The 12143-nt window shown below is 46.4% G+C and overlaps 1 protein-coding gene across 2 annotated transcripts in view; it reads right to left on the bottom strand.

Annotated features, from left to right (window-relative positions):
• Positions 1-7800: 7800 nt before the first annotated feature.
• LOC127574472 (potassium voltage-gated channel subfamily S member 2-like) overlaps positions 7801-12143 on the bottom strand; it is a 65807-nt gene continuing 61464 nt past the window's right edge. For both annotated transcript variants that reach the window (XM_052023498.1, XM_052023499.1), the window contains one exon: positions 7801-10256. In XM_052023498.1, the coding sequence (XP_051879458.1) occupies positions 8796-10223 (1428 nt within the window). In that variant the 5' untranslated portion in view covers positions 10224-10256 and the 3' untranslated portion in view covers positions 7801-8795. The remainder of the gene's footprint in view (positions 10257-12143) is intronic.

Below are 12143 nucleotides of genomic sequence, written 5' to 3'. Positions count from 1 at the left end.
GTGCGGTCATGTGTCATTTAAGATTGAGATAGGAAGACATTTCTTCAGAAGAGCGAGTGGAATTCTGTACCCAAAGGTGTGTGGATGCTCCGTCACTGAGCTTGTTTAAGGCTGAAGGGTGGGGAAGTGAAGGAGGTAGAAGATCTGTGTAAGGTCAGGACAGGGTAGGCAGTTAATTTGCCCTCTTCTAATGTTAAGCGAACTAAGAAAATAAATGATCATTGAACAATAATGTGACACAAATTAGTCAATTCAACAGAACTGAGTGTGTGCAGGAATATGATTACTGAAATAGCTGGGTCTACGGATAATCCTTAGACATCCAAGGACTCTGTCTACACTTCTCGCTGCCTCAGTAAACCATATTCAAAGACCCCACCCACCCTGGACATTCTCTCTTCTCCCCCCTCCCATCAGGAGAAGATACAAAAGCCTGAAAGCACATACCACCAGGCTCAAGGACAGCTTCTATGCCACTGTTATAAGACTATTGAATGGACCTCTTGTACGATATGGTGGACACCTGACCTCACAATCTACCTCATCACGGCCTTGCATCTTCCTGTCTGCCTGCACTGCACTTTCTCTGTAACTGTATTCTGCATTCTGTTATTGCTTTTCCCTTGTACTACCTCAATCTACCAATGTGATGCAATGATCTGTATGGATGACATGCCAAACAAAATTTTTCACTGTACCAAATTTTTAATTTATAAGTTTCTTCTAGTCATCTCTCTCCATTGGTGTGCTCCATGAAGGTGAAATATTTCAACCTGTTTGTAAAAGGTAAATTCTCCATAGTATATATCTGAAATGTACTTCTCATTTTTATTAAAACCACTAATAAATATTACACAAAGTTAAACTTCCTGCCAGCAAGGCTCAATCAAAATCACATAGCGGATAAAAAAAAGCCACTTACTAAGATTTCAGTGATTGTATCCTTTATTCTGAATCCTGCAGTAGAGCAGGTTTTCTCTACCTTGTGGTGAAGACTTAGCCAGCTGTTTCAAGAAATGAATAGTCCAGACACTTCTGACTTAACATTCATAGCACAGATCTGTGCGATTTCCAGAAGCGATTCATGCAATTCAAAGGTCAGACTTTGACATGCAAAGGTCTATTTATTTGCACAATCACCAATATATCAAACAGCACAACAAAAAACTACATTGAATACCCCTCTAGAATTTCTCTGCCTCATTGAGCAAGCTAAACCCATTCTCTGCTTCACATAAAATCTGCATTTGATTTTTTAACGACAAACAAGTTACTTCCTTTACATTAGAATATAGTTGTGCACAGATGTTGACAGTGAGGACATTTTTACAGGCCACTTGGAACACTGCACTTTGACACAAATGGATCAGAACTGTATTCCGAAGCTCTATTCCAAGCTCTGCCAAGGAGAGAGGTTACCAGCCAGACAGAGGAAAAGATTCAAGGATGTGCTTAAAGTCTCCTTGAAGAAATGCAATATCCCCACTAATCGCCCAGGAACCCCTTATCCATGACCAAAGTGGAGAACGAGCATTCAAGATGATATTGAGGACCTTGAGGCCATGCATCAGGAACACAGAGAAGCCCTGGGTAAGCAGTGGAAGGAGTGGACTACTCACATACTCCCCGCCCAACAACCCCATCAGGCACCTCCTAGGCCACACCTTCTGTGTGGAAGAGCCTGCGATTCCCACATGGGCCATATCAAATCACAAAAACCCACAGAACCAGAGTGGAAACAAATCATCCTTGATCCTGGAGGGTTATCGAAGAAGAAGGAATAGAAGAAGAAAATTCAGGTCCTGGGTGGTTACATTACAGGGGAAGGGGTCATGTAAGATGACGCCATCTCCCTGGCCTTACACTCATCTCTGGAGCAAGTGGATAACAAAGGCACCCATGTCAGACCCCTATTTATTGACTACAGCTCCACCTTCAATACCATAATTCCAACCAAACTCATCTCCAAACTCCTAGATCTAGGACTCAGCAACTCCCTGACCAACAGACCACAATCAGTAAGGACAGGCAGCAACACATCCACCACAATTATCCTCTACTCTGGTGCCCCACAAGGCTGTGTCCTCAGCCCCCCTACTTTACACCCTATACACTCACGACTGCGTGGCCAGATTCTGCTCTAACTCCATCTACAAGTTTACAGGCGATACCACTGTAGTGGGCCGGATCTCAAACAATGACAAGACAGAGCACAGGAAGGAGGTAGAGAGCCTAGTGACATGGTGTCAAAACAACAATGTCAGCAAAACAAAAGAGCTGGTCATTGACTTGTGGGTCTGTTGTCACAAACAGGCCAGACCAAGTAAAGGTAGCAACTGCTTTCTTGATGGACATTGGTGAGCTAAATGGGTTTTAACAACTATCTGGCGGTTTCCTACTTACCATAATTGATGCTATGCTTACAGATACTGAGGGATCTTGACAGGATGGATGTGGAGAAGGTGTTTCCTCCTGAGAGGGAGTCTAACACTGGGGATCTCTGGTTAACAACTAGGAGTCATCTCTTTCAGACATAGATGAGGCTAAATGCTTTCTCTCAGAGGCTTGTGACTCTCTGGAAGTATCTTCCCTCAAAGGCTGGTGGAAGCAGAGTGTTTCAATATTTTTTAATGATGGAGATAAGTGGTGGGTGAAGGGTTCCTCTGGGTAGTTGGGGCTGAAGTTACAATCAGATCATCCATCATCATATTGAATGGTGGAACAGGCTTGAAGGGCCGAGTGGCCTGCTCCTGCTCCTTGACACTTTTGTAAAACATTAAAACTTTATTTATACAGCACGGTAACAGGCCCTTCCGGCCCAACGAGCCCGCGCCGCCCAATTACACCCACGTTAACTGACTAACAATGGTATGAGAGAGGAGTTGGCCCTAATTGATTGGAAGAGTAAGCTGGCTGGAGGGACGGCAGAGGAGAAATGGAAGGAATTTCTACAGGAAATAAGGAAATTGCAGGATAAATATATTCCAAGAAAAAAGGTTTTGAATGGAAAAAAGGCACAAATGTGGATAACAAGAGAGGTGAAGGCTAAAATAAAAGCAAAAGGGGCGGTGTACAAAGAAGCAAAAATTAATGGGAAAACAGAAGACTGGGAAGCTTTCAAAAACCTGCAGAGAGAAACTAAGAAGGTCATTAGGAAAGAAAAGATGAATTATGAAAGGAAGTTGGCGGATAACATTCGAAAGGATACTAAGAGTTTTTTTAAATACATAAGGTGTAAAAGAGAGACACGGGTTGATATAGGACCAATTGATAATGGTGCAGGAGCTATTATAATGGACGATAGAGAGATGGCAGAGGAATTGAATGAATATTTTGCATCGGTCTTCACCGTGGAGGACATCAGCAATGTGCCGGTTAGTCAGGAGTCTCACGAAATGGAATTGAGTTCAGTTAAGATTACTAGGGAGAAGGTGCTAGGAAAACTAAATGGGCTAAAGACTGATAAGTCTCCCGGACTGGATGAGGTGCATCCCTGGGTTCTGAAGGAGGTGGCTTTAGAGATAGCGGAGGCATTGGCGATAATTTTCCAGAAATCAATAGATTCCGGCGTGGTTCTGGAGGACTGGAGGGTCACAAATGTAGTTCTGTTGTATAAGAAAGGTGGGAGGCAGCATAAAGGAAATTACAGACCTATTAGTCTGACGTCAGTGGTGGGAAAGTTATTGGAATCTATCCTCAAGGATGGGGTTACGTAATACCTAGAGGCGCAAGGCAAGATAGGTCCTAGCCAACATGGTTTTGTGAAGGGAAGATCCTGCCTGACCAACCTATTGGAGTTTTTTGAAGAAATCACAAGTAGGGTGGATAAGGGAGAGGCGGTAGATGTTGTGTATTTAGACTTTCAAAAGGCCTTTGATAAGGTGCCTCACAAGAGACTGATTAATAAGATGAGAGGTCATGGAATTACGGGTAGGATGACAGAATGGGTGGAGCATTGGCTGGTTGACAGGAAGCAAAGAGTGGAAATAAAAGGATCTCATTCTGGTTGGTTACCGGTTACTAGTGGTGTGCCGCAGGGGTCGGTGTTGGGGCCGCTCCTTTTTACCTTGTACATTAACGATTTGGATGATGGAATAAATGGTTTCGTGGCTAAGTTTGCGGATGACACCAAGATAGGGGGAGGAGTGGGGAGTATTGAGGAGATAGGAAGGTTGCAGAGGGACCTAGACAGTTTAGGAGAATGGGCAAGGAAATGGCAGATGAGATTCAATGTAGAGAAATGTGCTGTTGTATACTTTGGAAGCAGAAATAAGCGGGCAGATTATTATCTGGAAGGAGAGAAAATTCAAAGTACGGAAGTACAAAGGGACTTGGGGGTACTCGTGCAGGATACCTTAAAGGATAACCACCAGGTCGGATCGGTGGTAAAGAAAGCGAATGCTATGTTGGCATTCATTTCGAGAGGTATAGTGTATAAAAGTAAGGGAGAGTTGATGAGGCTCTACGGGGCACTAGTGAAGCCTCATTTGGAATATTGTGCGCAGTTTTAGGCCCCACATCTTAGGAAGGATGTGCTGACGTTGGAGAGGGTTCAGAGGAGATTTACAAGGATGATTCCAGGAATGAAAGGGCTTACCTATGAGGATCGTTTGTCGGCTCTTGGACTGTACTCACTGGAGTACAGAAGAATGAGAGGGGACCTCATAGCGACATTTAAAATATTGATAGGAAAGGACAGAGTAGATGTGGCTAGGCTGTTTCCCTTGGTGGGTGAGTCCAGGACTAGAGGGCACAATCTTAGAATTAGAGGGTACAGTTTCAAAACAGAGATGAGGAAAAATTTCTTTAGCCAGAGGGTGGTGAATTTGTGGAACTCCTTGCCACGTACAGCAGTGGAGGCCAGATCAGTGGGGGCGTTCAAGGAGGAGATCGATAGATATCTAAATAGTCAGGAAATCAAGGGATATGGGGATAAGGCCAGAAATTGGGATTAGAATAGTTTTTTTTTTCTTCCCCCATTCCCCATTTCTCACTTCTATTTCCCTTTCCTTGGAGCAGACTCAATGGGCCGAATGGCCTGCTTCTGCTCCCTTGTCTTGTGATCTTGTGAACCTGTGCGTCTTTGGAATGTGGGAGGAAACTGGAGCACTTGGAGGAAACCCATGCAGACACGAGCAGAACGTTCAAGCTCCATACAGACAGCGGCGGGAATTGAACCCCAATCGCTGGTGCTGTAATAGTGTTACGCTAACCGCTACGCTACCGTGCCACCCCACTTTTGTATGTATGTATATTTGTCTTTCAATAAATCATTTAAATTTAATTTCCCCAGCTCCTGTGGGGGGATTTGAACTTGTGTCTCCAGGTTTAATGGTCCATCTCTCAGGAAATTAGTCCAGTAACTTGACCACTCTGTTCTCCCTCCAGGGTAGAAATGTCAGCTACTAGAGAACACAGTAGGTGAAAGGAGGGGGGGGGGGGGGTAGTTTAAAGGAGATGTGTAAGTTTTTTACACAGACAGTGGTGGGTCCCTGGAACGGGCTGCCAGGGGTGGTGGTGCAAGCAGATACGATAGTGGTGTTTAAGAGGCTGTTAGGCAGGCGCAGTAGTGTAGCGGTTAGCGTAACGTTATTACAGCGCCAGCGACCTGGGTTCAATTCCGGCCGCTGCCTGTAAGGAGTTTGTACGTTCTCTCCGTGTTTGCGTGGGTTTCCTCCGGGTGCTCCGGTTTCCTCCCACATTCCAAAGACGTACAGGTTAGGAGCTGTGGGCATGCTATGTTGGCGCCGGAAGCGTGGCGACACTTGCGGGCTGTCCCCAGAACACTCTATGCAAAAGATGCATTTCACTGTGTGTTCCGATGTACATTTGACTAATAAAGAAATCTAATCTTAGACAGACACATGAATATGCAGCGAATGGAGGGATATGGATCATGTGCATCAGATTTTAACTCGGCATCACGTTCAGCATAGACATCATGGGCCGAAAGGCCTGTTCCTGTTCTGTGTTCTATGTTAGGTCATAGTTAAAACCAATTTTAAAGTCAAACCATTTAAAAAACTAATACTTATCCATAATTAGCACTGCGGCAGTAGTATTTCAGTATGCTGCAATCTTTTTAAGAACGTGAAAGCTGTGTTCTCTGTTCTGTTCTATGTTCTCTGTTGTATCTCAGATTCCCATCATCCAAAATACTTGATGTGAACAATGGGGACTGGAAGAGGAGCACAGAATTACAGCATTAGTGGGACCCTTTGGCCCATCAAGTCTTTGCTGACCCTGTGAGATGCGTTGCAATGGTCCCACACCCACTGGCCTTCTGTCATGGTTCTGCAGCTTTTCCATTTCTGTGACAGGTAAGAGGAACATTTAAAATCAAAAGCGGGTAAAAATGTGGAGAGATAAAAGAAAGTAAATAACACGTAAAGAGAGTGAGACGTCCTTCACTCAGGAAGAGCAGCCCACTATTGCAATGTGACTTCCCCCAGAGGGAAGATGAACTGCACTCACGATCAATGGCAGGGAAAGGGAGGTGTGGGAGTCAGGATCAGGCAGAGCTGGCTCCCAACTGATGGATCGTGGAGAAGGGTCGTGGGCGCAGATCTCCTGAGCTTGGTTCAGTGTGTACAACCAACCGTTCTCATGGTGCTGCCTACTGAGTGGACCTGTTGGCCTCAGTGCCAGGAACCTGATCTTATCAATTCTCTTCTAGATAGATATAGATAGATAGATATTTATTTATTAGTCACATGTACATTGAAACACACAGTGAAGTATGTCTTTTTGCATTGCTAAGAATGTGCTGGGGACAGCCTGCTAGTGTCGCCATGCTTCCAGCGCCAACGTAGCATGCCCATAACTTCCTAACCTGTACGTCTTTGGGATGTGGGAGGAAACCGGAGCACCCGGAGGAAACCCACGCAGACATGGGGAGAACGTACAAACTCCTTACAGAGAGCAGCAGGAATTGAACCCAGGTCGCTAGCGCTGTAATAGCGTTACGCTAACCGCTACACTACCGTGCTACCCGTTCAACAGGAACGAATTGCTGCCATTCAAAAAGATGTATTTATGTCTGAATGGTGAAAGAATCAAAGATGAGACAGCAAGGTTAGGGTCTGGAATACACTGTCTGGGTGGTATAGTCATAGAAACAGGCCCTTTGGCCCATCATGTCCATGCCAACATTTTTGGCCATCTACACTCCCATTTGCCCGCATTAGGACAACATCCTTCTACGCCTTGCCTATTTTAGTACCTGTCTGAATGCCTCCTAAATTTGACTTCACCACCTCCTCTGTCAGCATATTACAGAAACCAACCTCTCTCGGTGTCAAAAAGATCTCCTTAACATCTCTTTCCTCTCAACTGAAACTCATGCCCACTGGTTTTTGATACCCCTACTATAGGAAAAAGATTCTGACTATCCACCCTTTCTATGCCACTCATATATACACCTCTATCAGGTCACCCCTCAGCCTCCATCGCTCCAGGGAAAACAAGCCCAGCCTATCTGATCTCTCTCGGTAACTAAGGACCTCCAATCCAGGCAACGTCCTGGTGAACCTCCTCTGGACTTTCTCCAGTGCAATAATGTGCAGGCAGATTCAATTGTAGTGTTCAAAAGGGAGTTGTATGGAAAGAATTTGCAGGGTGATGGGGAGATACCCCGACCATGGCCAAAAGATCCTGACTATCTACCCTATCTATTCTGGGAAGTGGGATTGGTTAGATTGCTCCTGCATTGAGCTGGCATGGATTAAATGGGCTGAATGTCCTCCTTCCATACTGTAACCTCGTGATTCTGTATAACGTGTACAGTTGCAACCTTCTCTCTGCACGTAAACTTCATTCTTTTGTTTCTCAAAGCATCAAATCATGTTTTGAGACCAATGAAATGTTGGGTGAGGTCCCCTTTCAGTGTTGTGGCTCCGGTAGGAAAATCTGCATGATTTATACTTGGTCATTTTCCATTCTAGGGAGGGTTTTTGCCAGACTTTTAACATGGATAAGCCACGTAGGAACTTGGAACTTGCACAATTGTAACTGTGTAATTTATAGACTGGACAGTTCTAATTATTACCACTTTAGTGCACATAAAATGTTTTTTATCTTACAATGAATTATGTTTTAATATGTTCCTAATTATACATTCTATCAGTCTCTGGGCAATGGTTTCTCCAGCCTCATGTGATTTGATCTCCTGTAACTTTATGCATTTAAATACAATATAATGAAAACATGATTTCAAAAGTAAATAGACTAGTAATTAATAGTTCCAGTGCAAGTTAGTATCAGTTTAAGAATAAGGTTGAACCATTGGTTGCTGTTCCAGAAAAGACCAGTATTTAAAATTCTCTCCCTTGTGTTCAAAACATCCATTGTCTCATTGGAACGTAACCTCCTCCTGTCTCCCGAGGTCTTTGCAACACAGGCTCATCTGTGGGTTTCTTGCATTCACCACTGGCAGCCATGCCTTCAGCTACCTGGGCCCTGGGCTCTGAAATTTCCTCCTCAACCTCATTCCCTCTCTCTCTCTCTCTCTCTCTCTCTCTCTCTCTCTCTCTCTCTACTCCTTTAAGGTGTTCCTAAAAAAAAATCCCTCCTGCTCCTTGTATGGCTCAGAGGCAATTTTCATCGGAATCATCTTGGGAATGTTTACTGCGCTAAAACTGCAGTATAGATGGAGGCTTTTATTAGCTTGTGTGGTGAATGATGTGAAAACTGTTCACTGTGTAAGTTAGCTGGGCTTGAAACAATTTGGTCGGTGGATGCTTTTGTTTTAGATCCACAAGGGGTTGTGATTACGAGCTATATTGTTCAGACAGCATTCAGTGCACTGAGTCATTCATACTGTGCTCGGTGGAGGTAGCTCTGCTCATGTTGTTCAGGCTGACCATCAGTGACTTCATTCTGTCTGCGTAGTAGTCGCGAAGGTTAAGCAAGGGTAACTCAGTCAGACCCTCGTCGAACTCGCAGCTCCTCATGGCATTTTCCAGGTTCTTCTGGCGCCGGTAGAAGTGGGAGAACTTGTTGAAGATGAGTGTGATTGGGAGCACCACCACCAAGATCCCAGCCAGAATGCAGGCAGAGGCTGTTAATTTACCCCCAATGCTGATGGGGACCACGTCGCCATATCCCACTGTGGTCATACTGACTGTGGCCCACCACCAGCAGGAGGGGATAGTGGTCAGCCCCGAGTTTTCCTCCTTCTCGATGGTGTAGGCCACCACGGAGAAGACAGACACTCCGACCGACAGGTAGAGAAGGAGCAGCCCCACCTCCCTGTAGCTGTGCTTCAGGGTGGCTCCCAGTGACCTCAGGCCCGTGGAATGGCGGGCCAGCTTCAGGATGCGGAAGATCCTCATCAGCCTGAGGACCTGCACCATCCGGCCGAGGTTAGGCAGGGCAGGGCTGCTCTCGACGGCCAGGTTCACCAGCAGCGTCAAGTAAAAGGGGAAGATGGACATCAGGTCAATGAGATTCAGTGGGTGCCTGAAGAAGTGCAGCAGGCTGGGCGAGACAAACAACCTGGCCAGAAGCTCGAAGGTGAACCAGGCTATGCAGAAGTGCTCCGCGATCTCAAACCGCGGATCGTCCCTGTTGTTCCCCTGTTGATCCACCAGCTGGAACTCAGCCATACTGTTTAGACACATGGTGGCAATGGACCCCAAAACCATAATTATGGACAGCACACTGTAAATCCTGCTTACGATGTTGTAACCAGGGTTTTCCAACATTAACCACAGTCGCCTCCGGCAGTTGCCGAAGATCTGGCTGTCGTACTTTGAGGCGTCCTTGTAGAAGGTTAGGACCTCGTCAAAGGATGAGGTGGTGCTGCCTCGATCGCTGGCCGTCTCCTCGCCCTCATCCTGATCGGTCGCTGCGTTCCGGCCCTGATAGTCGGGGCTGCAGCAGGGCGGGTCGATGAAGAACTCCTCAATGCCCCAGTATTCGATCTCCTGCATGAAGATGCACGCTTTGCCTGTGGTCCTGAGTCTGCCGGTGTGGTAGAAGTTCAGCACCAGGGGGAAGAGGGCGGGGTTCCTGTCGAAGTAAAACTCCTTCTCCTCCTCGTCGTAGTCGTCGCACAGCTCGAGGATGGACTCGGCGGAGCAGCACCTCAGCAGGCGGCCCAACCTGGTCTCTGGGAACCTCGCCAAGGTCCGATGGCTCAGCTTCTTCTTCAAGCCCCCGACGTTGATGCTGAGCTCCCCTTCGTCCTCAATCAGCGGGGCATCCCGAAGTGGAGTGGCCATCCTGGACTCGATGGGTGTGGGATGACAGAGGACCTGAAACAGAGCAGGAATGGCTCATTATAGTCGGACTGTCCGTAAGACCATAGGAGGAGAATTAGGCCATTTGGCCCATCGAGTCTGCTCCACCATTCAGTCATGGCTGATTTTTTCAACCCCATTTTCCCCGTAACCGTTAACCCCCCTTACCAATCAAGAACCTACCAATTTCTGCCTTAAAAACACCCAATGACGGCCTCCACAGCCCTCTGTGGCAACAAATTCCACAGATTCACCACCCTCTGGCTGAAGAAATTCCTTCTCACCTCAGTTCTCAAGGGACGTCCCTTTATTCTGAGGCTGTGCCCTCTAGTCCTAGACTCTTCCACTGATGGAAACATCCTCTCCACGTCCACTCTATCCAGGCCTTTCAGTGGGTTTCAATGAGATCCCCCCTTATCCTTCTGAACTCGAGTACGGCCCAGAGACGTCAAACACTCCTCATACGTTAAGCCTTTCATTCCCGGGATCATTCCTGCCTGTGGCTGAGGGGGAGGTGAGGAGAGGGGAAGACTGTGGGGCTGGTTCACTGGGGACCGGATGGGGACAGGTTGCAGGTGGCACAGTGTGGTGATAGAGGGGTGGTTGTTGGAGGGCAGGGCAGTGATGTGCAGGAGGTGGGGTCTAATATAATCATCTTTTTTCCAATAAATATCTCAACTAACAACACACAAAGTGCTGGAGGAACTTGGCGGGTCAGGCAGCATCTATGGAGGGAAATGGATGGTTGATGTTTCAGGTCAAGACCTTTCATCTGGACCAGGTACTGGCCCTTCGGCCCACGATGTCTGTGCTGAACACGATGCCGAATTTAACTAAGTCCCTTCTGCTTGTACATGATCCATATCCGTCCATTCCCTGCAATTTATGCACCTATCGAACCACCTCTATCGTACCTGCCTCCACCACCACCCCTGGCAGCCCGTTCCAGGCACCCACCACTCTCTGTGTAAAAAACTTGCCCCGTGCATCTCCTTTAAACTTACCCCCTATCACTTTAAATAGATGCCCTCTAGTATTTGACATTCCCACCCTGGGAAAAAGATTCTGACTGTCTACCCTAGCTATGTCTCCCATGACTTTATAAACTTCTCTCAGGTCATCCCTCAGCCTCCTACACTTCAGAGAAAACAACCCAAGTTTGTCCAACCTCTCCTTATAGCTCATACCCTCTAATCCAGGCAGCATCCTGGTGAACCTCTTCTGCACCGTCTCCAGGCTCAAGGACAGCTTCTATCCCACTGTGATAAGACTTGAAAGGTTCCCTTATACGATGAGATGGACTCTTGACCTCACAATCGACCTTGTTATGACCTTGCACCTTATTGTCTGCCTGCAATGCACTTCCCTGTAGCTGTTACTCTGTGTTCTATTATTGTTTTTACCCTGTACTACCTCAATGCACTGTGTAATGAATTGATCTGTACGATCGGTTTGCAAGACAAGTTTTTCACTGTACCTCGGTACAAGTGACAATAATAAACCAATACCAAAGCATCCTTCCTGTAGTGTAGTGACCAGAACTGCATACAATGCTCCAAATGTGGCCCAACCAAAGTTTTATACAGCTGCAACATGAAGTCACAACTTTCTGATTGATAGGACGAGTGCTATTAACTGAGCGTCCACATCAGCCAATGTTCAGAGCAGGAACCTTGACTGACTTTATTCCTCCTTCACAGGAGAACATTGGCTTTGTGCCCAAAGTGTTTCCTTGTCTGGAAAGTACTCTTGAATATCCCAAGTTTGTCAAAATCACTCCATAAATGCAAGTCTTCCTTTCCTTCCACCCAATGTGAACGGAATTCTCAATCTTCCAACTCTTTGCCTTTACAGTTCCCACACACATCACTCCAATATGGATCATTCAGCGGACCCAGGCTG

This window comes from Pristis pectinata, chromosome 9, assembly GCF_009764475.1.
Source record: "Pristis pectinata isolate sPriPec2 chromosome 9, sPriPec2.1.pri, whole genome shotgun sequence".
NCBI lineage: Eukaryota > Metazoa > Chordata > Chondrichthyes > Rhinopristiformes > Pristidae > Pristis > Pristis pectinata.
Note: the sequence above shows the minus strand (reverse complement) of the source record. Positions and strands in the feature narration are given on the sequence as shown.